Here is a 22,096-nt window from a genome sequence, read left to right on the forward strand (position 1 = left end):
TCTACTTATGTAGTGTTCTGAACACACCAGCCAATGTTTTAATCACATGTTGAAGTTAACGACATCGAGTACACTGTTCGATTCTACTTATTTTGTGTTCTGAACACATCAATCAATGTGCAGTGTTCAATTCTAGTCTTGTTATGTTTCAATCTAAACAAAGGTATCCCCTAATACAGCGTTCGATTAGTGTTCTGAACACACCACACAATGTTTTAATCACATGTTGTATCGAGTACAGTGTTCTGAACACATCAATCAATGTTCTGATCACATGTTGTACTGGCTGTCTCATAAGGAGCTATGTATAGCCGCCATCTTGCATCCGCCATCTTGCGCAAGCATCCTTAGGGCGTCTCTAGCCATGGATCCTTGAGCCGCCTCATAAGAGCAACCACCATCTCGCGCAAGCATCCCTCATAAGGAGCCTTGTATAACCGCCATCTTGCGCAAGCATCCCAAGGGCGTCTATGTATAGCGATCATCTTGCATGAGCACCTTTAAGGAGTCATGTATAGTCACCATCTTGTGCAATTAGCGTCGAGAGATGGCTGCTGTAGAATTTTTCTTTTTAAAATTATCCACTACCACATAGAGTGTAGCACTGAGGTTTGCGATGTAAGATGGTGGATGACAGCTGCGCGTGAGTTTGTAAAGCATGTAGAATTTGCCGCCACCACATAGATGGCAGCACGGTGCTCAAAGATGGCGGATGACAGCTAACAGAACTTTTCAAATTACCCGCTACTACAGAGAGCAGCACGGTGCTCAAAAATAGCGGATGACAGCTAACGAAATTGCCCGCTACTACGTGCTTAAGGTAGTAGTCATAAAGAGGGTAGCACGGTGTTTAAAGATGGCGGATAGCAGCTAACGAAATTACCCCGCATGAGGGCAGCACGGTGCTCTGTTGATTAAAGATGTCGGATGACAGCTAACGAAATTGTCCGCAGCATAGTGCTCTGTTGGTTAAAGATGGCGGGTGACAGCTGTCAAAAGAGCATGTGGCTTTGTTTCCAAACAAGAGCACGTGGAATTTGCCGCCACAACAAAGAGGGCAGCACTGTACTCTGTTGCTTAAAGATGGCTGTCAAAAAAAAAAGCGCGTGGGTTTGTAAAGCATGTAGAATTTGCCGCCACCACATAGAGGGTAGCACGGTGCTCAAAGATAGCTGCTGTCAAAAAGCATTTTTCAAATTATCCGCCGCCACATTTCAAAGGTATCTAGCTAAAGATGGCAGCACGGTGATTAAAGATGGCGGATGATAGCTAACAGAACTTTTCAAATTGCCCGCTACTACGTGCTTAAGGTAGTAGCCATAAAGAGGGCAGCACGGTGTTCTGTAGATTAAAGATGGCGGATGACAACTGACGAAATTGCTCGCAGCACGGTGCTCAAAGATGGCGGATGACAGCTGCACATGGCTTTGTTTCCAAACAAGAGCACGTGGAATTTGCCGCCACCACATAGAGGGCAGCACTGTTCTCTCTGGATTAAAGATGGCGGATGACAGCTGTCAGAAAAGCATATAGGTTTGTAAAGCATGTGGAATTTACCGCCACCACATAGATGGCAGCACGGTGATTAAAGATGGCGGTTGACAGCTGTCAAAAAAGCATGTTGATTTGTAAAGCACGTGGAATTTGCCGCCACCACATAGATTGCAGCGCTGTTCTCTCTGGATTAAAGATGGTGGATGACAGCTGTGACGTACCACATTTCAAAGGTAAGTAGCTAAAGAGGGCAGCACGGTGCTCAAAGATGGCGGATGACAGCTGTCAGAAAAATAGCACGTGAATTTGTTTCCAAACAAGAGCACGTGGAATTTGCCGCCACTACATAGAGTGCGGCACTGAGGTTGGCGATGCAAGATGGCGGATGACAACTGTCAAAGGTAAGTAGCTAAAGAGGGCAGCACGGTGATTAAAGATGGTGGATGACAGCTGCACGTGGCTTTGTTTCCAAACAAGAGCACATGGAATTTGCCACCACTACATAGAGCGCAGCACTGAGGTTTCGGATGCAAGATGGCGGATAACGCACCACATTTCAAAGGTAAGTAGCTAAAGAGGGCAGCACGATGCTCAAAGATGGCGGATGACAGCTGCACGTGGCTTTGTTTATCTCACGCTAGTGAGGTTAAGTTGGTAGCACTAAGGTTTAGACCCGTCAAGATGGCAGCACTGCCGATGATAGGTGACGAAAGAGGGCAGCACCGTGCTCAAAGATGGCGGATGACAGCTGTCAAAAAAGCACGTGGCTGTCAAAAAGCACGTGGCTTTGTTTACCTCATGCTAGTTAGGTTAAGTTGGTACCACTAAGGTTTAGGCCCGTCAAGATGGCAGTACTGAGGTTAGCGATGCGTTGTTGTCGATGACAGCTGTCAAAAAGCACGTGGCTTTGTTTACAAATCTGTCAAAAAGCACGTGGCTGTCAAAAAGCACGTGGATTTGTTTATCTCGCACTAGTTAGGTTAAGTTGGCACTACTGAGGTTTAGGCCCGTCAAGATGGCAGTACTGAGGTTAGCGATGCGTTGTTGTCTGTCAAAAAGCACGTGGCTGTCAAAAAACACGTGGCTTTGTTTACCTCATGCTAGTTAGGTTAAGTTGGCACTAGTGAGGTTTAGGCCCGTCAAGATGGCAGCAGTGAGGTTAGCGTTGCGTTGTTGTCGATGACAGCTGTCAAAAAGCACGTGGCTTTGTTTACAAATTCAAATCTCGCGCCAAAATTCAAATTTCCCGCCATAATTCAAATTTCCCGCGGGCGGCGGCGGAGGAGGAGGAGGAGGCGGAGGAGGAGGCGGAGGAGGAGGAGGAGGCGCCCGAACTCTCCCATTATACTACTGGGCTGTACCTTAATTAAGGCCACGGTCGCTTCCTTCCTATTCCTATGCCTTTCCCATCCTATCGTCGCCATAAGACATATCTGTGTCGGTGCGACGTAAAGCAAATAGCAAAAAAAAAAAAAAAAAAAAAAAAAAAAAAAAAAAAAAAAAAAAAAAAAAACAAGACTGAACGGTAAAAGGCATAATAGTATATAATGAAGATGTATCAGGCGGCCTAGTCACTGGTTTACAAAGGAGCGCTACATGTCGAATGCGCAACACACACGTTCCTTAGCAGGGTGCTTGTAAACACGCCAAAGATGCAGGAATTAAAGTTTAGTAACTTATTAATTTACAGGCGTACAGACATTCGAGTCTACCAAAGTGTTGCCTGTATGTGGTATGTCCGTCGAACGAACTTTTAGCTCTTCGTTGCAACTCTATTCGGTGAAATACGTTTGTAACTTAATTATACCGACAAAAAAATCAGGGATGCTGTTCGTGTTATGTAAAGAATGATGATGCAATCGGATTGGCGGAGAAAATTACTCATTTGGAGAAAATTAGGTAACTTTGTTACTTCTGGGCGCGTGATTAAAACTGACGAACTCTCCAGAGCGCAACTTGCTGCCGCTAATATGACCATTCCAGTTTTGTGTGTCCCACCCATGTCCCGTTTCTCTACGGTGTCGGGTATGAAGTGAAATGAATCTTCGTTTTAAGACCTAATGCCCTTCCTCACGGCAACCTCATTAGAGATGGTGTGAATGACGTGATATATGCTAGAAGGAAGGAAGGAAGGAAGAGGATGAAAACCGGTGTCGGCACGTATCCTACTCTTGTGAAATAGCACCAGGGTGTCTGCTCAAGGCTTAAAGTCTCACTCTTTATGAGCTCTGCGGAGGGTTTTAGAACTACGAGGGTCGAGTCATAAGTCATGGCAACTATATTTTTTCTCACGAACAGGAGATAACACGGAAAATCTAAAGTATGCATTGGGAATAATAGGGCATGCACTTATGCATTCGTGCCTGAAGACAAATTCTGACTTGAGGAGATTCTCGTAGGAAAGTGACAGAACACAGGCCATTTGTAAACATTGTTTTATTATAGTATAGACTGCAAATACACAAGACTAGGTACAAATGACAGGTCTCCACTGGTTACAGACCTTCGAAATAATCACCCAAGGATTCCACAGTGCGTTGCCAGCGGTGGGGAAGGCGTTGAATACCATTCGCTGCATATGTATCGCTAACGTGCGACAACTCTCTCCGAAATGCTGTTACGATGTCTTCTTTGTTAGCAAACCGTTGTCCACGTAATGGCTTCTTGACTTTGGGGATTAGATCATAGTCACACACCTAATGCTTCCCGCAGCTCTGCATGGCATTGGCATGCATTTTTGCCGCGGAGAACTGTTATTGTAATATACGATCGTTGCTCCTGCTTGTTGACTTCCACTTTGTGATGCTCTCACTCACACACTGAACTTGGGGGTATGCTTAGAGACACACTGTTGTTTACATACACCATCTACTGGCATCATACGCAAGTACATACCGTACGTTTCCAAATGCATATCTTAGATTTTCCGTGTTGTCTCCTGTTCGCGAGAAAAATATAGTTACCATGACTTATGACTCGACCTCCGTATATACAAGTTCACAATATTTACAAATATACACAGACAAGAAACATGTTTCTTGGGAGCAAGATTTAGTTATAGTAGAATGTCCAGATGGGCGATCCACTGTATGGCTTCCTCCGTTGGTTCCAGAAAGTCACTCGGGCTACCTGTGTAGGAACGCCCTACACATTCACTTACAATATGAGGGATCGTCTGTCGAGAGGCACCACAGTCGCACTCTGCATCCCTACATCCGTACATCGTCCATGATTTGTTCTCACCCGGTTCAGAGTGGTCTGAAACTTACGCGGTAGATAATGTCCACCAGGAAGATGTTCACCAGAAACGATGTTGTGTAGGCAACTGTCTGTAGCAACTTTCCAGCGACTTCTCCATTCTCATAAAGGGTAAAAATTCCCATCAGCCAATGTGTCAGCATCACGCAAAGTTGGATGACGTGACTTGAGCCTTGTTGTCATGGGAGCGGGAATATTATCCAAAAACTGAATGTAGGTTTTCGGGACGCAATCTGGTGATTAGAAATTGTATACCGCCACTTCTGCTACCCTGACGGCCAAATTTATGATGGTAATTTTTTTCGACCAACGGGACTCGAACCGCTAACTACACGTCTACGATCATTGCCATCAGACGGCCCTATAAATGACATGTGAATGCCGCTATAGAAGAGTTTCCTATATTTCCCAAATATCAACTAATCTGAAGCGGAGAAATCTCTTTCTGGGGGTAGATATGTCCCCTCCTCCACCCCCACCCCTCCTGTCGTAAATGAGTTGGAACAATAGTATTTTAGCCACTTTTCCCACATACCGTTGTGGGGTCGTAGGTGTGATCCATGACACACGTCAATGTAGCCCAGGTTTACGGCCGGCGCCCTTGTTACCTAAACCCTTCGTTGGGGTATGTATGCAAATTATTGTGGAGTTTTGTGATGCATAGGACATAGGAGCCAACGGGGTGAGTCACAAATATTACTCCATCTTACAGAGGGAAGTGATGATTGAGATACCAATTGTCCTGCATGCATTAATGATGAGTGGGATGCCTAAGAACTGATTTCCACAGGGGTATTACTGCCTGCAGGTTAGTTACGTTAGAATATGAACAGATAACAATCGGACGGCCGCTCGCTGTATGTTCCGTAAGAACTACCCTTCAGAAGCGCCCCTTGCGTCTCATTTTCGAATGCACAGTAGTAGGCTGATATTTGATTCAGCAACACTGCAGCTGCTCTCAACATATCGACAATGGCTGGTGTGTTCAACGGAGACGAATACACAGACATAATTTAATTTATGGAGGATCTGGTCAGAATGCAGCCGAAGCTCGCAGATGGTATGCACAGAAGAATGTATGTACAGTATGTTGTAAAATGAGTTATTACTTATTTTCTGCACCTTTGGCGTACTCTGTTACAGAATGTGTGTAGCTACTTGTTTCAAATCCGAAATAAGGCACGTTGTAGCGCTCCTTTGTAAAGCCACGACCAGGCATCCCGTTCATCATTGGTACATGCGGGACACTTATAGGTAGAAAGTAGGGGGCTGGAGGGCCAACTGGTACACGGTCGGGCTGAAATATCTTACTGTTTTGTAACGCTGCTGCGAGAAGACCTGGTGGGGAGGGAACATCGATCTTGTACACACACACATTGCCAGGATCAAATGTGTACAGTGACTGACTGGACCGACTCACATTGAGCGTTTATCGTGGAGACTTTCTTCAAAAACAGAGAATCTGTTATCTTGAATCAATGAATATTTCAGAGGCAATTCAAGATTCATTCCAATGATAGTGTTCGGAACTGAAGTACTCTGAATCTGAAATTTGCATACTTTCAAGAAACAGCCTCTGTAATAAGATAAACGATGGAGTGGAAACCAGCTCCCCTTAAAATACTGAATGTGTGCCAGGCATTAGTCGGAAGCTCACGACAATCCATGAACAGTGTGTTTCCTGTTACATAGAGATTTGTTTGAATTTTCGCTCGTATATAAATGCAAATATTCATTAATTAAATGAACAGGACAGGCTACATTTAAAAAAAACGTGTCGCGAGGTGAAGCTGACGAGGTTCTAATGACAGATGAAACAAATTTACAGCTAATTGGCAACAGCACTTCTAAAAATTGCCTTTACTGGGCAACATATAATCGCAGAGAGATTCACCAGAAACTTCTACATTCTAAGAATGTTGCTTGTTTTGAGTTGTTTGTCAGTGTTTGGTGTCAATTCTGTAGCAGTAATTGAGCACATTACATAACAATTAAAAAAGAAAGAAATTTAAAACGTGAAAATAAATTTGGAATCGTTAAAAATTATCACGAAATCAAAATTAAACTAGGTAAAAAAAATGGCAACTACAGGCAGGATGTGGACAGTGGAAGGAACCCTACGAGGTTGTGGATCGAATGACCTTAGTGGCCGAAGCTTCGACCAAAAATTATTTAGTTAATACCTATTTATTATAAAGAACATCAAAGGAAAAGGAAATAAGGAACACTACCGGTAACATAAACACGAAATAGAAATCGAAACCCTGGTGTAATTAAGTTGTAGTCTTACAATATTGCCTGTTCTAGTCTTCATGGAAAATACCTCCAAATGTGCCCACTGCACAGAGTGGGTCAATATTCAGTGAAAATTACAAGTTGAAAATATGAATGAATGAATGAATGAATGAATGAATCAATCAATCAATCAATCAATCAATCAATCAATCAATCATCAATGATATGCATTTAGGGTGGTTGCCCAATTGGAAAATTCCCTAACAATTGATTACATCATATTTACTTTTATTTATAAATGTTTTTTCTAGCTTTTTCTTAGATATTTTCAACGAACTTGGAAATGTATCGAACGTTTCCCTAATAATTTATTCCAATCCCTTACTCCTTGTTCTATAAATGAATATTTTCCCCAATCTGTCCTCTCGAATTCCATTTAGAAGCTCCACTCAAGCTTATTCTCCTACTTACATCACTCCACGGTAACTCACCACTGAAGCGACCACCTTCACCAAGGAAATAAACCATAGATCATAGGAAAACAATTTAAAATTAATCACATTTACGAGTACTGAGGTAATATTAGAGAGAAATTTAATCTTAAGGTATAAAACTGTTAGAAAAAGCTTGCCTCATGCCAACGTATCGAAAATATCTTTACACCCTCATAAATTACAATGATTTATTTAGCTCATGGTACAAGTTAAGCCGCGCACATGTGAAAGCAACAGATAATTTACAAAATAGAATAAATATAAAAAGTCAAGATAAAATATAAAGTAGAAATCGAGATAGACACGTACAATACAGACAAATACGAAAATACAAAAATGATATAAAATATAAGTAAATACATAAATTAACAAATTAAAAACTAAAACTAAACTAGGATGTCCAGTTGTTGCAGCCACTGAATAACTGCTGTTGAAGCTGTCAGGAGGTCGTCGGTGGTCATCTGAAGGTGATGTGTCGCATTGTCTGGAATTCTTCACCACAGCCACGGCTTGGAGAGGCTCGCAGGCCCCGAGAATACATCGCAGAGCCGCTTCTTCCATGCTCAGTGCGCACTCTGTTTAGTGGGACCCATACACTCCGCGGGAGATGAAACCGGGGCGGGGGCTGCGTAGGACTAAAGATCGATTACCATTCGTCGGAGGCCTTAGCAGCCCATTCCTCATTCCAAGTTCGCAGTCCACAGTGATTTTCGTTCATCAGTTTTCGAGCCAACATCAGGGGAGGGCGCCCCTTGTTGAAGCGATTCCTTGGATGTCTTGGTGAACTGGAAGTGTATTTTACTTGCTTCTCTGTTCATGCAGCGGAGATCTGGAGGAAGGATGTTGCTAAGGACAGGAAGCCAGTGTAGTTGGTTTGTTTTGATGACACGCTGATAATCCGCATCGTCAGATTCAGGACGGTGTCAAGTTTCTTCGTGTGGGTGCTATTCAGCCAGACGGAAGAGCAGTATTCAGCTATGGTATAAACCAAACTTAAGTCAGAAGTAGGTAAAGTTGCTACTGTGGATTCCCATGTGCTGCGAGATAGATTAGATAAGATGTTGTTTCTTGTACTTAGTTTGGCTGCAACGTTAGAAAGATGTTTACTGTATGACAGTGTTCGGTCCAGTGTTACATCGAGATATTTTGGGTTTGAGTTCTACGGTAAAATGCTGTCATGGAGAGTCACTTTCAGGGTGATATGATTGATTTCTGATAGAAAGATCGACGGGTAAACTCCTGTGACAAATTAAAACGTGAAATAAAATAAAATAAAGTTACATTACGAAATTTAAAATTTGGTTACCCCAAGGAAACCAGAGCTCCCGGACAACACGTCCGCTCTACGTGATGCCGAAGACAGAGAATGAAGCTCCCCTGCGATGTGCTTCCCGAAGGTAGCCCGCGCTAGGCGAAACGGCGCAGCAAATCGCCGCACAGGAGTTACTTTTCGATTTATTTAAACCAATCAAATTTACATTTTTAATTCGGCGCTTGTTGTCTTGTCCTTGGAAACTTCTCGAGCTTGTATCTTGTGCAAGTCCCAGAAAAATCGACACGTGTGGTTCAGGGGGTCCCACAAATTTCGAAGATAAAATTTAATACAATTTTAAATGATCGAAAATGTACTTGAAAAAAGGCCAAATATATAAACTCTCACAACACATGTGACAAATTCGAATCAGGCTAGTCAGTGGCAGAAAGTGCAGTTTGTAACGTGGAGATATTCAACAGGGGCTGGGACGACATGGTACTGGAACCCACAATGTCAGGTTCCCACAGGATGGGAGCAACGCCTTAAACCACAGGAATTTCAATCGTTATACTCGGAGAAATGTTCACAGGTCACATCAGTTCCAGGCGGGGAGATAATGAGTGTCCTGCCAAGATCATCCGATCTTATCGCATTGGAATGCGTTAAGTTAAGGGCATATAAAAAATAAGAGAATTCAAGACAAACATAAGAGATGCAATGGAAGAAATTTTACCTTCCACACTGCACCGAGTAAAAAAAAAAAGGAGGTTGCGTGGGAAAAGGTTCCGTGAATGTATGGACAAAAACATTATTTTCTGCAAAGTAATAATTAAATTGAAAATGCTTTCAGAAACGATACAGTTAAATCAGTTACCTCGATTTATCACTTTGGAAATGAGTTTTTATTTTAAACCGAAAACCGACAGGTATTTCTGCGGGACCCTGAATATAAAATCCACAGCTCTAGCCCTAACTCAATGTCGAAAATATCCTAGGGATATGAGCTACGAATTTTAGGTTAATGAAATATAATGAAGTATGAGAATATATTATTTATTTATTTATTTATTTATTTATTTATTACTAAAAATTACAATCCTTTTCTCAATCATCGTTATCCGGTCAATTAGATCACCGCCGTCTCGATCATCACATACTGCCTGCTCTATGCAACTAGCTTAAGACAGGAAGGCGCGACTACCAATATTTCTCCAAGTCGCCGTAAGAGTGCAGCAGTAGACGCACAATCTTCGCTGTCAGTGTGGGTGTAGCACTGTTATTGGTACCTACATGAATGTGTGTGAAAACCTGAGTTATTTCGTTCAATGAGTAAACGTGTGTGGTCACTTCCGTTTGTACAAGAGATATTTTGTATAGAACTGTCAAATGAATGCTTATAGATATTTCAAAAGTGATTTTAAGGTGTTGGTACCTGATTTTTTTTCCGTTTGTGCAAGGTATATTTTTCGTAGAACTGAAACTTCAGATTCTTTCGCCGAAATATTCAACTGTTGTGTACCATTTTGCCAATCTCGGCAAGGTGGTTCGCAGCCAGAAAAGATACGATTCCATGAAATACCATCTAGAAGGGAATTAAGAGAAAAGCGTCTGACAGCTTTTTCTAGGCAAGGACCTAATAAAGGAAGTAATTGGATATCCTCAGATTACTCTCGCATCTGTGCATTTACACCTTATTTGAGAATTTGATGGAGCCTCCGTGGCTCAGGCGGCAGCGCGCCGGCCTCACACCGCTGGGTTCTGTGGTTCAAATCCCGGTCACTCCTTGTGAGCTTTGTGCTGGACAAAGCGGAGGCGGGACAGGTTTTTCTCCGAATACTCCGGTTTTCCCTGTCATATTTCATTCCAGCAACACTCTCGAATATCATTTCATTTCATCTGTCATTCATCAATCATTGCCCCAGAGAAGTGCGACAGGCTTCGGCAGCCGACACAATTCCTATCCTCGCTGCTAGATGGGGGCTTCATTCAGTCCATTTCTGACCCGGTCGAATTACTGGAAACAGGCTGCGGATTTTTTTCAGAAGGTGATTAAAGCCGTGGAGGATAGTGGATTCCTTGTGATAAGAATTGTGACGGACAATCACAAAACAAACGTCTTCATGTTTAGACATTTTGGACAACCTCAGATATCCAGACGATAATATTCCAATCAAACTAGAAACAGGAAATCAAATCCTAATTTGTGGGTTCTAGGTTCGTGTTGTTGAAGAGAGGATGGAGTGTGACATTTGTGTCAGCAACATCTCACTGCCTAGAGCTTCGACACCGCAAAATGGAACTGATTATGCATCAGGACAGAGGAGGAGTTCGATACCCAAAACCTTGTTTTGTTCCTCTGGTGAAACATCTGCAGGAGTTCGTTTAAGCTGCTGTGCCCTATTGTCGAAGTTCTTCAAACGTACTTGCGTAATACGAGGACTTGCGACGTCTTCCCTTTCAGAATACCGGGCGAGTTGGCCGTGCGGTTAGGAGCGCGCAACTGTGAGCTTGCATAATGTTGGCAGCCCTGAAGATGGTTTTCCGTGGTTTCCCATTTTCACACCAGGCAAATGCTGGGGCTGTACCTTAATTAAGGCCACGGCCGCTTCCTTCCCATTCCTAGGCCTTTCCTATCCCATCGTCGCCATAAGACCTATCTGTGTCGGTGTAACGTAAAACAAATAGCAAGAAAAAATCCTTTCAGAATGTGTTTTGTTACAGTGTGAGGTCAAAGAACATCAGCAAACTGTTAGTGATATTATCCTAACCAAGTTCGTAAGACCTCTATTATTTGATATTGCGTTGGCAAGAACACAAAATTACGGTACCACTCCAAACCTTCGTCCAGGAAAATCTTTAAATTGTGCATGAAGAGGCCAACTGCGACTTCATACAGGTAATATTGCCGATATTTAATATTACTGATGTAATTTACGAGCTTAAGTAAACATATGACCATACTGCATAGTGTTTTGTAGGCTGTCGTCTTTAGAATAAGTTTAGAACATTGTGCGTCTATGTCTGCCATCTAGCGGAGAAATTTTGTCGCAGCGTAGTCGCAAAAAGGCTCGCATAGAGCAAACAGTATAGAAGGATCGAGACGGCGGTGATTAGATTAACAGTTTGCCTTTTTCTACCACTACGAGCGCTAATGTGAGTCAATGCATTGATTCACTTAAGCACCACTACGAGCGCTAATGCGAGTCAATGCATTGATTCACTTAAGCACCACTACGAGCGCTAATGCGAGTCAATGCATTGATTCACTTACGCACCACTACGAGCGCTAATGCGAGTCAATGCATTGATTCACTTAAGCACCACTACGAGCGCTAATGCGAGTCAATGCATTAATTCACTTAAGCACCACTACGAGCGCTAATGCGAGTCAATGCATTGATTCACTTAAGCACCACTACGAGCGCTAATGCGAGTCAATGCATTGATTCACTTAAGCACCACTACGAGCGCTAATGCGAGTCAATGCATTGTTTCACTTAAGCACCACTAGGAGCCTTAATGTGAGTCAATGCATTGTTTCACTTAAGCACCACTACGAGCGCTAATGCGAGTCAATGTATTGTTTCACTTAAGTACCACTACGAGCGCTAATGTGAGTCAATGCATTGTTTCACTTAAGCACCACTACGAGCGCTAATGTGAGTCAATGAATGGTTTCACTTAAGCACCACTACGAGCGCTAATGTGAGTCAATGCATTGTTTCACTTAAGCACCACTACGAGCGCTAATGCGAGTCAATGCATTGTTTCACTTAAGCACCACTACGAGCGCTAATGCGAGTCAATGCATTGATTCACTTACGCACCACTACGAGCGCTAATGTGAGTCAATGCAGAGTTTCACTTAAGCACCACTACGAGCGCTAATGTGAGTCAATGCATTGTTTCACTTAAGCACCACTAGGAGCGCTAATGTGAGTCAATGCATTGTTTCACTTAAGTACCAGTACGAGCGCTAATGCGAGTCAATGCAGAGTTTCACTTAAGTCCTTATAACTACATTCGGTGTGGACATTTTTCAAAAAATCAAAAAACTCCTGAGGAGGAACACATTAGAGAAATAATTATGTAAATAAGTTAATTTGGCTAGGATATGAATAAAAAAGAATATGATTAATGAAACAAGCGATTTTAGGCTGTTTTTTCAGAACTTCATTTAGACCGGAATTAATCTCGCAATTTGTATTTTAGTTTGATAGAGCCGTCCAAGCCTCGCAATTTGAAAACTCTCCGGGCCCTTTGGCCCTTCGACTTTCGGCACAATTGAGGAATTTGCTTAATTTTTAGTTTTTTAAAGTATGGGGAGCCATTACTTTGTCTAAGAATTGTTTTCAACATTAAAACTTGAAGCTTCATTTCTTAACATCATGTAGGAGTCGCGTGGCTGTTCTCAAGACGGAGGTAGCTATCAGCTATCAGATGTACCGGTCACAAATCGAACTTGGAACCACTGACAAACCTCTAAGCTCTAAGTACTGAGTATTTGAAATCTAATTTTTTCTGCCCTCTTTCCTTTCAGTCCACGATGAATTTGAAGACCCACCAGTGCTGATCGTGAAGCTCAAGGATCAGTACGCCTGGGTCGGAGAGAGCAGACGGTTTTGTTGCGAAGCCTTTGTAGGTAAGATCTGTTACACATCAGCTGTCATGTAATAATTGAATCATGCAGTCAAGAAAGGAACTAAGTCAAAATAAGCCATTTTCATTTCATTGCCTCCCTTACCTCAAATAAGCATTTAATGAAGGAAAGGACGAAGTAAGCTTTCTTCTTGCGGGAGAAACAGTGCTCGGGCATCATGCATAATCTGAAGAAACGCAGTAAGTCAGTAACTTAGTTCCTTTCTTTGCCACTTAGTTGTGTATCAGTTGAAACATCGACAAAGAGTATTCCTCGTGTTGGAAAGATTACATTTACTCCTTCTTCGTTTAAAATTACAGATAAACCAGGAGATCTTGTAGCACTTACTTTCATAAACAGTTCTAACTAACATAAGTTACTTTTTATCTTGGGAAGGGTAATTTTAGCACATTTTCCTTGCACCAATGACAGCATATCCAGAGGCAAGAAACCTGTTGAAATACGTTGTAAATGAAGATGCTACAGCAAAATGTCGATTATCCGAGCTGATCAACGAATAAATTCGCACGGAGAAATGTAAACACGGATAATACGATAATCTTAATGCACATAATTCAGAACATACAGTACTGTTTGAAAATTCAATAACGTTGATGTAATAACTACTTATATCAATAAAGTAGGCTAATACACTGACTGACAGAGCAAATGCAATACCAAGAAGGAGTGGTCAGAACTTTATGCCAATTGCAGGGTAGACTGACGTCACTGAGGTATGCTCATGATGTGAAATGCGCCGCTGTGCTGCGCACGTAGCGAACGATAAATGGGACACGGCGTTGGCGAATGGCCCACTTCGTACCGTGATTTCTCAGCCGACAGTCATTGTAGAACGTGTTGTCGTGTGCCACAGGACACGTGTATAGCTAAGAATGCCAGGCCGCCGTTAACGGAGGCATTTCCAGCAGACAGACGACTTTACGAGGGGTATGGTGATCGGGCTGAGAAGGGCAGGTTGGTCGCTTCGTCAAATCGCAGCCGATACCCATAGGGATGTGTCCACGGTGCAGCGCCTGTGGCGAAGATGGTTGGCGCAGGGACATGTGGCACGTGCGAGGGGTCCAGGCGCAGCCCGAGTGACGTCAGCACGCGAGGATCGGCGCATCCGCCGCCAAGCGGTGGCAGCCCCGCACGCCACGTCAACCGCCATTCTTCAGCATGTGCAAGACACCCTGGCTGTTCCAATATCGACCAGAACAATTTCCCGTCGATTGGTTGAAGGAGGCCTGCACTCCCGGCGTCCGCTCAGAAGACTACCATTGACTCCACAGCATAGACGTGCACGCCTGGCATGGTGCCGGGCTAGAGCGACTTGGATGAGGGAATGGCGGAACGTCGTGTTCTCCGATGAGTCACGCTTCTGTTCTGTCAGTGATAGTCACCGCAGACGAGTGTGGCGTCGGCGTGGAGAAAGGTCAAATCTGGCAGTAACTGTGGAGCGCCCTACCGCTAGACAACGCGGCATTATGGTTTGGGGCGCTATTGCGTATGATTCCACGTCACCTCTAGTGCGTATTCAAGGCACGTTAAATGCCCACCGCTACGTGCAGCATGTGCTGCGGCCGGTGGCACTCCCGTACCTTCAGGGGTTGCCCAATGCTCTGTTTCAGCAGGATAATGCCCGCCCACACACTGCTCGCATCTCCCAACAGGCTCTACGAGGTGTACAGATGCTTCCGTGGCCAGCGTACTCTCCGGATCTCTCACCAATCGAACACGTGTGGGATCTCATTGGACGCCGTTTGCAAACTCTGCCCCAGCCTCGTACGGACGACCAACTTTGGCAAATGGTTGACAGAGAATGGAGAACCATCCCTCAGGACACCATCCGCACTCTTATTGACTCTGTACCTCGACGTGTTTCTGCGTGCATCGCCGCTCGCGGTGGTCCTACATCCTACTGAGTCGATGCCGTGCGCATTGTGTAACCTGCATATCGGTTTGAAATAAACATCAATTATTCATCCGTGACGTCTCTGTTTTTTTCCCAACTTTCATCCCTTTCGAACCACTCTTCCTTGGTGTTGCATTGTCACTGTCAGTCAGTGTATATTATATTATATTATATTATATTATATTATATTATATTATATTATATTATATTATATTATATTATATTATATTATATTATATTATATTATATTATATTATATTATATTATATTATATTATATTATCACCGTTACTCGGGCGTGAGAATGTTGTGCCGTATGCTTCTCGAACAGTCCTGCAGGCAGTCCTCGGGAATGGATGAAGTGGAGATGAGATGATGGATGGTGAAGGCCCGCTGGCTGGGTAAAAATGGCGTATGGCTTTTAGTGCCGGGAGTGTCCGAGGACAAGTTCGGCTCGCCAGATGCAGGTCTTTCGATTTGACACCCGTAGGCGACCTGCGCGTCGTGATGAGGATGAAATTATGATGAAGACAACACAGACACCCAGCCCCCGTGTCAGCGAAATTAACCAATTATGGTTAAAATTCCCGACCCTGCCGGGAATCGAACCCGGGACCCCGGTGGCCAAAGGCCAGCACGCTAACCATTTAGCCATGGAGCCGGACGCTGGCTGGGTGAGAGCCCGTGTTAGGGCCACTCGGCGGTGGTGGACTACGACGTTCTTTCTCGGCTCTCTCTGGCCAGGAGAGGTGACGGGGTTGAGAAGTGTTAGAAGAAGGAGATGGGAACTGGCGGTGTGAAAAGGCGAGGAGATAGAGATTAAGGGGTCTCTTGGCTAAGAAGGGTGTAATGAATATAATACATACAATGACGTGAGTACAAGTATTGTAAAGATAGACGTGAGACAATAAATAAATGAGTTAAGAGGTGAAATGCAAGGGGGTGGGGGGAAGTTCAAGGTCAGAAGGAAGTACCGGGGTAGAGGTGTAAGGCAAGGAGATGAAGGGAAGCAGTTGCATGGTTAAGAGAAGCGATGAGAAGACGTAGGTGTTCAAATGTTGGAAGGGGAGAAGGGATGAAACCGGTTGGAGGAAGGGGTGGACCAACTGTGGAGGTGGAAAAACTGGAGGAGGGGCTGGCCGGGGGTGACGAGATGTACGATCGGAGGATTGGCGACCAGATAAAGGTGGGGAATGAGAGGGCTCCACGCGATAATAATGTCCGTGGACACGGGAACCGGTGTTGATGAGCTGTTGGACCGCTTCAGGAGTAGTCAGCTGGAGCCGTACCATAAAAGTTGGACCGTAGGCGTTCCGGATCCGAATGGCACGACGGACGGAAACGCCCGCTGCACGAAGTTTTTGGAGAATGTCCCTGTCGGAGAAGTCAGGAGTAATTCCACGGAGCACACAGCTATACACGGCAGAAGGGGACGATGAAGGCGGCTGAGTCGATGATGACGGCTGGGCGATGTTAACTGGCTGAGATGGCAATGGCGAAACGTCGACAGTCGAAGCCGGCGGGCTAGCAGGGAACTGCTGAATGGCAGGGGCGTAGAAATTGGGAGAGAGGACGACATAACTGGGGATGGATGACAAGTGGTAACAGTGGTGACAGGAAGTGAATGGATGGTAAGAGCAGACGGCTTGGTGGTAGCTGGGAAAGTGGGTGTTAAGCCCGCTACACACGTTCAATTCGGCTTGTCAATTCGATGTGAACAAGCCGAACGGACAAGCCGAATTGACCGTGTGTATGCAAAAGTTTGTTCAAACGATGTGAGCTCAAGCCAGAAATTTGAACTGATGGCATGATGGAAATTCATCATTTTTGCTTGACAGATCGGCTTGACGGCAAGCCGAATTGATCGTGTGTGTGAGAGCGTCAGTTCAGTTCCTCAAATCAGCTGTTCTGCGCATGCGCACCAGTGATTGGCAAGTGTCCCGCGTATTTTTTGCCGTGTGCCTAGTCAGTACATTGATACCCCTTTTTCAAGTGACACCAAAAGTAGTTTTTGACTTACATTTATTTACCTCTAAAGATTACCATAAAGTGAAACGTGAGGCAGCTTATAACAAGCTCGTACAAAAAGTTAAAGAGATCGATCCTCTTGCCAACAAAATACTAATGACAAAGAAGATAAACAGTTTGAAAACTGCATTTCGTAAAGAATTGTGTAAAACAGACAGTTTGGTTAGTGGAATGAGTGCAGACGACGGGTATGTACCTAAAATATGGTGTTTCGATCAATTGTTATTCCTGACGGATCAAGAGGTGCCAATGATGTCCAAATCTTCGTTATCAGTGTCCTTTATCAACGGAGAAACACGAGACAGCAGATCTAGATATGTTTCTTCGTTCATCCGCAAATAATTAGGCCAATCCCTGGGGTGAAACCGAAGCTCTTTTAAAAGGTTAACATGGGAGTACTGGGCTCGTTTTAAAAGCCAGTCTTTAACACACACATTCCGCTTGAATTGACGCCTTTTCACAATTACACAAGCCACTGCACCATATATCAGTAATAACTCATCGTCCGAAAACATTAAGTTTCAATTTCCGAAACACAAGCATGACCAAATTTTGGAGTTAACCACATCGAATTGACACACCAAACTGAACGTATGTATGTGATTGCTGCGTCAGTTACATTTGTCAATTCTAACTGACAAGTCGAAGTGAACGTGTGTAGCGGGCTTTAAGAGCAGGAACGTCGTCCGGGATGGAGGCTCATGGACAACTGGGACAAGGGCTGGGCTTGAATGTACGGAGGGGGAGGCACCACTGCATAGTGGTTGCAGTGAATCGTCGCACCCGAAGTGCAGAGACGACGAAAGGCGCCCTTGTCGCCGAGATGTACCAAGATCTGTGAAGAGGATGTAGAGGTGAGGCCATCAGTCATGCTGTAGACATTATGGACCGGAAAGTCAGCGGCGCGAAGGTCGTCGAAGACGTCATCTTCGGGGATGGTAGGATCCATCCTGGCAAAATGCCATGGTCGTGGGGAAGTCGACGGCCAACGAGGCGTCAACCAATATGCTAATTGAGGTCGGCTGAGTAGCAGATAGAGGTGGAGGCCACCCGGCCGAGAAAAAATAATGCTGAAGTCCAAAAATAATGCTGAAGAAGTGCCTCATATGCTTGTCTCAAATATTAAGCCATGCATATCTCAGTGCAAATCACATAAAGGTGAAACCGCGAATGGCTAATTAAATCAGTTATGGTTCCTTAAATTGTACCACTTTACCAATGTCTGGCTTATGAACTGTCGATGTTAGGTTCTGAGCCTACCATGGTTGTAATGGGGAATCAGGGTTCGATTTCGGAAAAGGATCCTGAGAAATGGCTCTTGCATCCAAGGAAGGCAACAGGCACGCAAATTACCCACTCCCGACAAGGAGAGGTAGTGACGAAAAATATAATATATATAAAGTAAAAATATTATTATCGATTATTATGTCCGACTCGTTGGCTGAACGGTCACCGTACTGGCCTTCGGTTCAGAGGGTCCCGGGTTCGATTCCCGGCCGGGTCGGGGATTTTAACCATAATTGGTTAATTCCAATGGCTCGCGGCTTGGTGTATGTGTTGTCTTCATCATCATTTCATCCTCATCACGACGCGCAGGTCGCCTACGGGCGTCAAATAGAAAGACCTGCACCTGTCGACCCGAACCCGTCCTGGGATATCCCGGCACTAAAAGCCATACGACATTTCATTTCATTTCATCAATTATTATTAGGGCTCGGATATTTAGGACCTAAAAATAGCCCAAATAAGCAAACAAACATGACGTCAAAAGGAACGAAATAAGTATGACCTCAAAAGTGACGAAATATACGTAAAAATTTACAAAATATGACCCGAAAGTGATTAATCTAAATATGGCCATTTTAAATTAAGTTATTAATCGGAACGGCAATTCCTTTGATACCGGTACAAATTTGTTGGCCAAGTTCTTTATCCTTATTTTCATAATATTTTTCTGAATATACATGTTTAGTAGTTATTCACAGTCGATTGTCCTCGATTCACTTATCAAACACTTGTGAATACTTAACTACCTATAAAGCTCTAAGTTTGCTAAGATTACTCAGATCGCACAACATTTTAAAAGTTAAAACATGTTTACACCGTTCATTGGTGGTTTGAAATAGGAGAAAAATAGAAATCAATCTATTTTTAAAAATATTTTGGAACATTTAAGCCCATATTACATTAATATTACTGAAATGTGTTGATGTTTAAATTGAGCACCACGAAACGAATTAAGTAGATGTCTTTCGATATATCATGGCAGGGCAAATAGTGCAAACTCACATAACTTTTTCATTCTTCTCCGCGGGTGGTATTGAAGTGTATGACGAGATTCATCTTCAAAGCATCCGACGCGAAAGACCTCCTATTATCACTTAACACATTCTTGTAAGAAGAGAAGCTCCTTTCTACGTCACAAGACGTTATTGGTGCAAATTTAAATAATATTAAATCACTGCTGTCGAGTATGCACCCCCTCCCACACCCCACCCTAGGGGTGCTAGGATTGTCTCACCACCATGAAGACTATCTCATGATAGTAAGTCATAAGTGTACCAAGTTTCGTTGAAATTGCTTCAGTAGTCCCGAAAACTATGGATTTGTCACTATTTTCGATTATTTTTGTAAATCACTCCCCATTTGCTCCCCACCGCAAACGGGGCTGAACTTGAACTTTAAAAAGGTCCAGACTGTCACTCTTCATCTCAGCAACCCCATAAAGTACAGATTCAACACTATTTTCGATTATTTTTATATCTCACTTCCCCCCTTGTCCACCACCACAAAGAGGGGTGAACTTATAAAAAATCTGAGGTGTCACTATTCATCTCAGCGACTCCAAAAATGATGGATTCGACACTATTTTGGAATATTTTTTTATATCTCACACCCCCTTGCCCCGCCACTACAAACGAGCTGAACTTGGACTTATAAAAAATCTGGAGTGTCGCTAGTCTTCTCAGTGACCCCAAAAACTATGGATTCAACATTTTTGATTATTTTTATCTCTCACTACCCTCTTGCCCCCCAACCATAAAGGGGGCTGAACTAGGACTTATATATATCTTGGGTGTCACCATTCATCTCAGCGACCCTGAAAAGTATGGATTCGACACTATTTTTTATTATTTTTATATCTGAACCCCCCTTTCCCCCTGCCCCCAAGGGTGCTTGGGGTGTCTTACCCCCACGTGTTTATTCTTGACGAATCTGGCTATCATATACAAAAAGAATTTTTTGAATCCGACAGGTATGTCCAGAGATTGGCGCGTTTAAACAATCATACAAAAAAACTCTTCAGCTTTATTATACTGTATTAGTATACGTAGGTGGTTTGAAAAGTTCTCGGAATGTACTATATCTTACCTCGGTGGAACTGCTTTTATTTTTCAACATAGTCTCCCTGTAGACTAATGCATTTGGTCCAGCGATGTTCCAATGCCTTGATCCCATCTCGAAAATGAGATTCCTCCAGGCCTGCAAAATACCTCTCCAATTCAGCTGTCAGTTCTTCCCTTGTAGAAAATCTCCGTCCACCAAGGAAAATTTTCAGCTTTGGGAAATAGATGAAAGTCTGATGGTGCTAAATCAGGTGAATAAGGTGGATGTGGCAACAATTCGTACCTCAGTTCATGAAGTTTTGCCATGGCAATAACACTTGTGTGTGACGGAGCGTTGTCCTGATGAAAGATGACCTTTTTCCTTGCAAAACCAGGCCTTGTTTCGCGTATCTTTTCCTGTAGTTGGTCTAGGAGGTTTGCATAGTATTGCCCCGTAATTGTTTGACCAGTAGGAAGACAATCTATCAGCAGAATGCCTTTTGCATCCCAGAAAACTGAGGCCATGACCTTTTCGGCCGAACGCACTGCCTTTGCTTTCTTTGGTGGTGGTGAATCAGCATGCTTTGACTGCTGTTTTGTCTCCGGGGTATAGTAGTGGACCCAAGTTTCATCTGTAGTCACAAACCGGCACAAAAAATCTTGTTGGTTGCACTGAAAACGGGCCAGACTTTGTTCGGACATTTCCAATCTGGTGCGTTTATTGTCCAATGTCAAGAGCCGCGGCACTCATCTTGCGGGTAATTTTTTCATACCCAATTCTTCGGTTAAAATATAATATACCCATTCAGAAGACATCCCTACAGCTTCAGATATCTTCCGCACTTTCAGTTGACGATCCTCCATGACCATTTTATGCACTTTTGCGATAAATTCTGGGGTCGTAACACTTTTTGGCCGTCCACTACGCGGATCATCATCCAAGCTCTCCCGACCAAATTTAAACTCGCTGGTCCACTTGGCAACAGTTGAAAATGAAGGAGCAGAATCCCCCATTGTGTCCTGAAAGTCGGCATGAATTTCCTTTGCTTTCATACCTTTCTTTACAAAGTATTTAATCACTGCTCGAATCTCAGTTTTTTCCACTGTCACAAATCACTACGCGGGAACAACAACAAAGAGTCGTCACTACCACACTCCTGCAGCTAGAGCACTGATGCGCCACGTGTTCACTCACAAAGGATGTGTGATTATTGCGCGGGAACCTCGTTGCTCTAGCAGTGACATCTAGCGGTGATTCTGAGAAATTTTCAAACCGTCCTCATAGATTATTTACATTACATGCAGCTGCAAGGTATCAAATTGTGATCTACTGTTTCAGGATTTGGGAAATTGACGCCTAGCTTCAGCCAGGTCTTGTGGATGTATGCCAATGCTGATGCGTTTGTCGCTCGTGATGTAGCCAACACCACATATTACAGCAGGTAATCAGCTG

At 43.6% G+C, this 22,096-nt stretch overlaps 1 protein-coding gene across 1 annotated transcript in view; it reads left to right on the forward strand.

Moving 5' to 3' along the window:
- LOC136885237 (interleukin-1 receptor accessory protein-like 1) overlaps window positions 1–22,096 on the forward strand; it is a 163,893-nt gene that overhangs the window by 92,567 nt on the left and 49,230 nt on the right. Inside the window, exons 3-4 of the mRNA XM_068230436.1 lie at window positions 13,277–13,378; window positions 21,983–22,085. Coding sequence (XP_068086537.1) covers window positions 13,277–13,378; window positions 21,983–22,085 — 205 coding nt within the window. The remainder of the gene's footprint in view (window positions 1–13,276; window positions 13,379–21,982; window positions 22,086–22,096) is intronic.

This window comes from Anabrus simplex, chromosome 14 (assembly GCF_040414725.1).
Source record: "Anabrus simplex isolate iqAnaSimp1 chromosome 14, ASM4041472v1, whole genome shotgun sequence".
Lineage (NCBI taxonomy): Eukaryota > Metazoa > Arthropoda > Insecta > Orthoptera > Tettigoniidae > Anabrus > Anabrus simplex.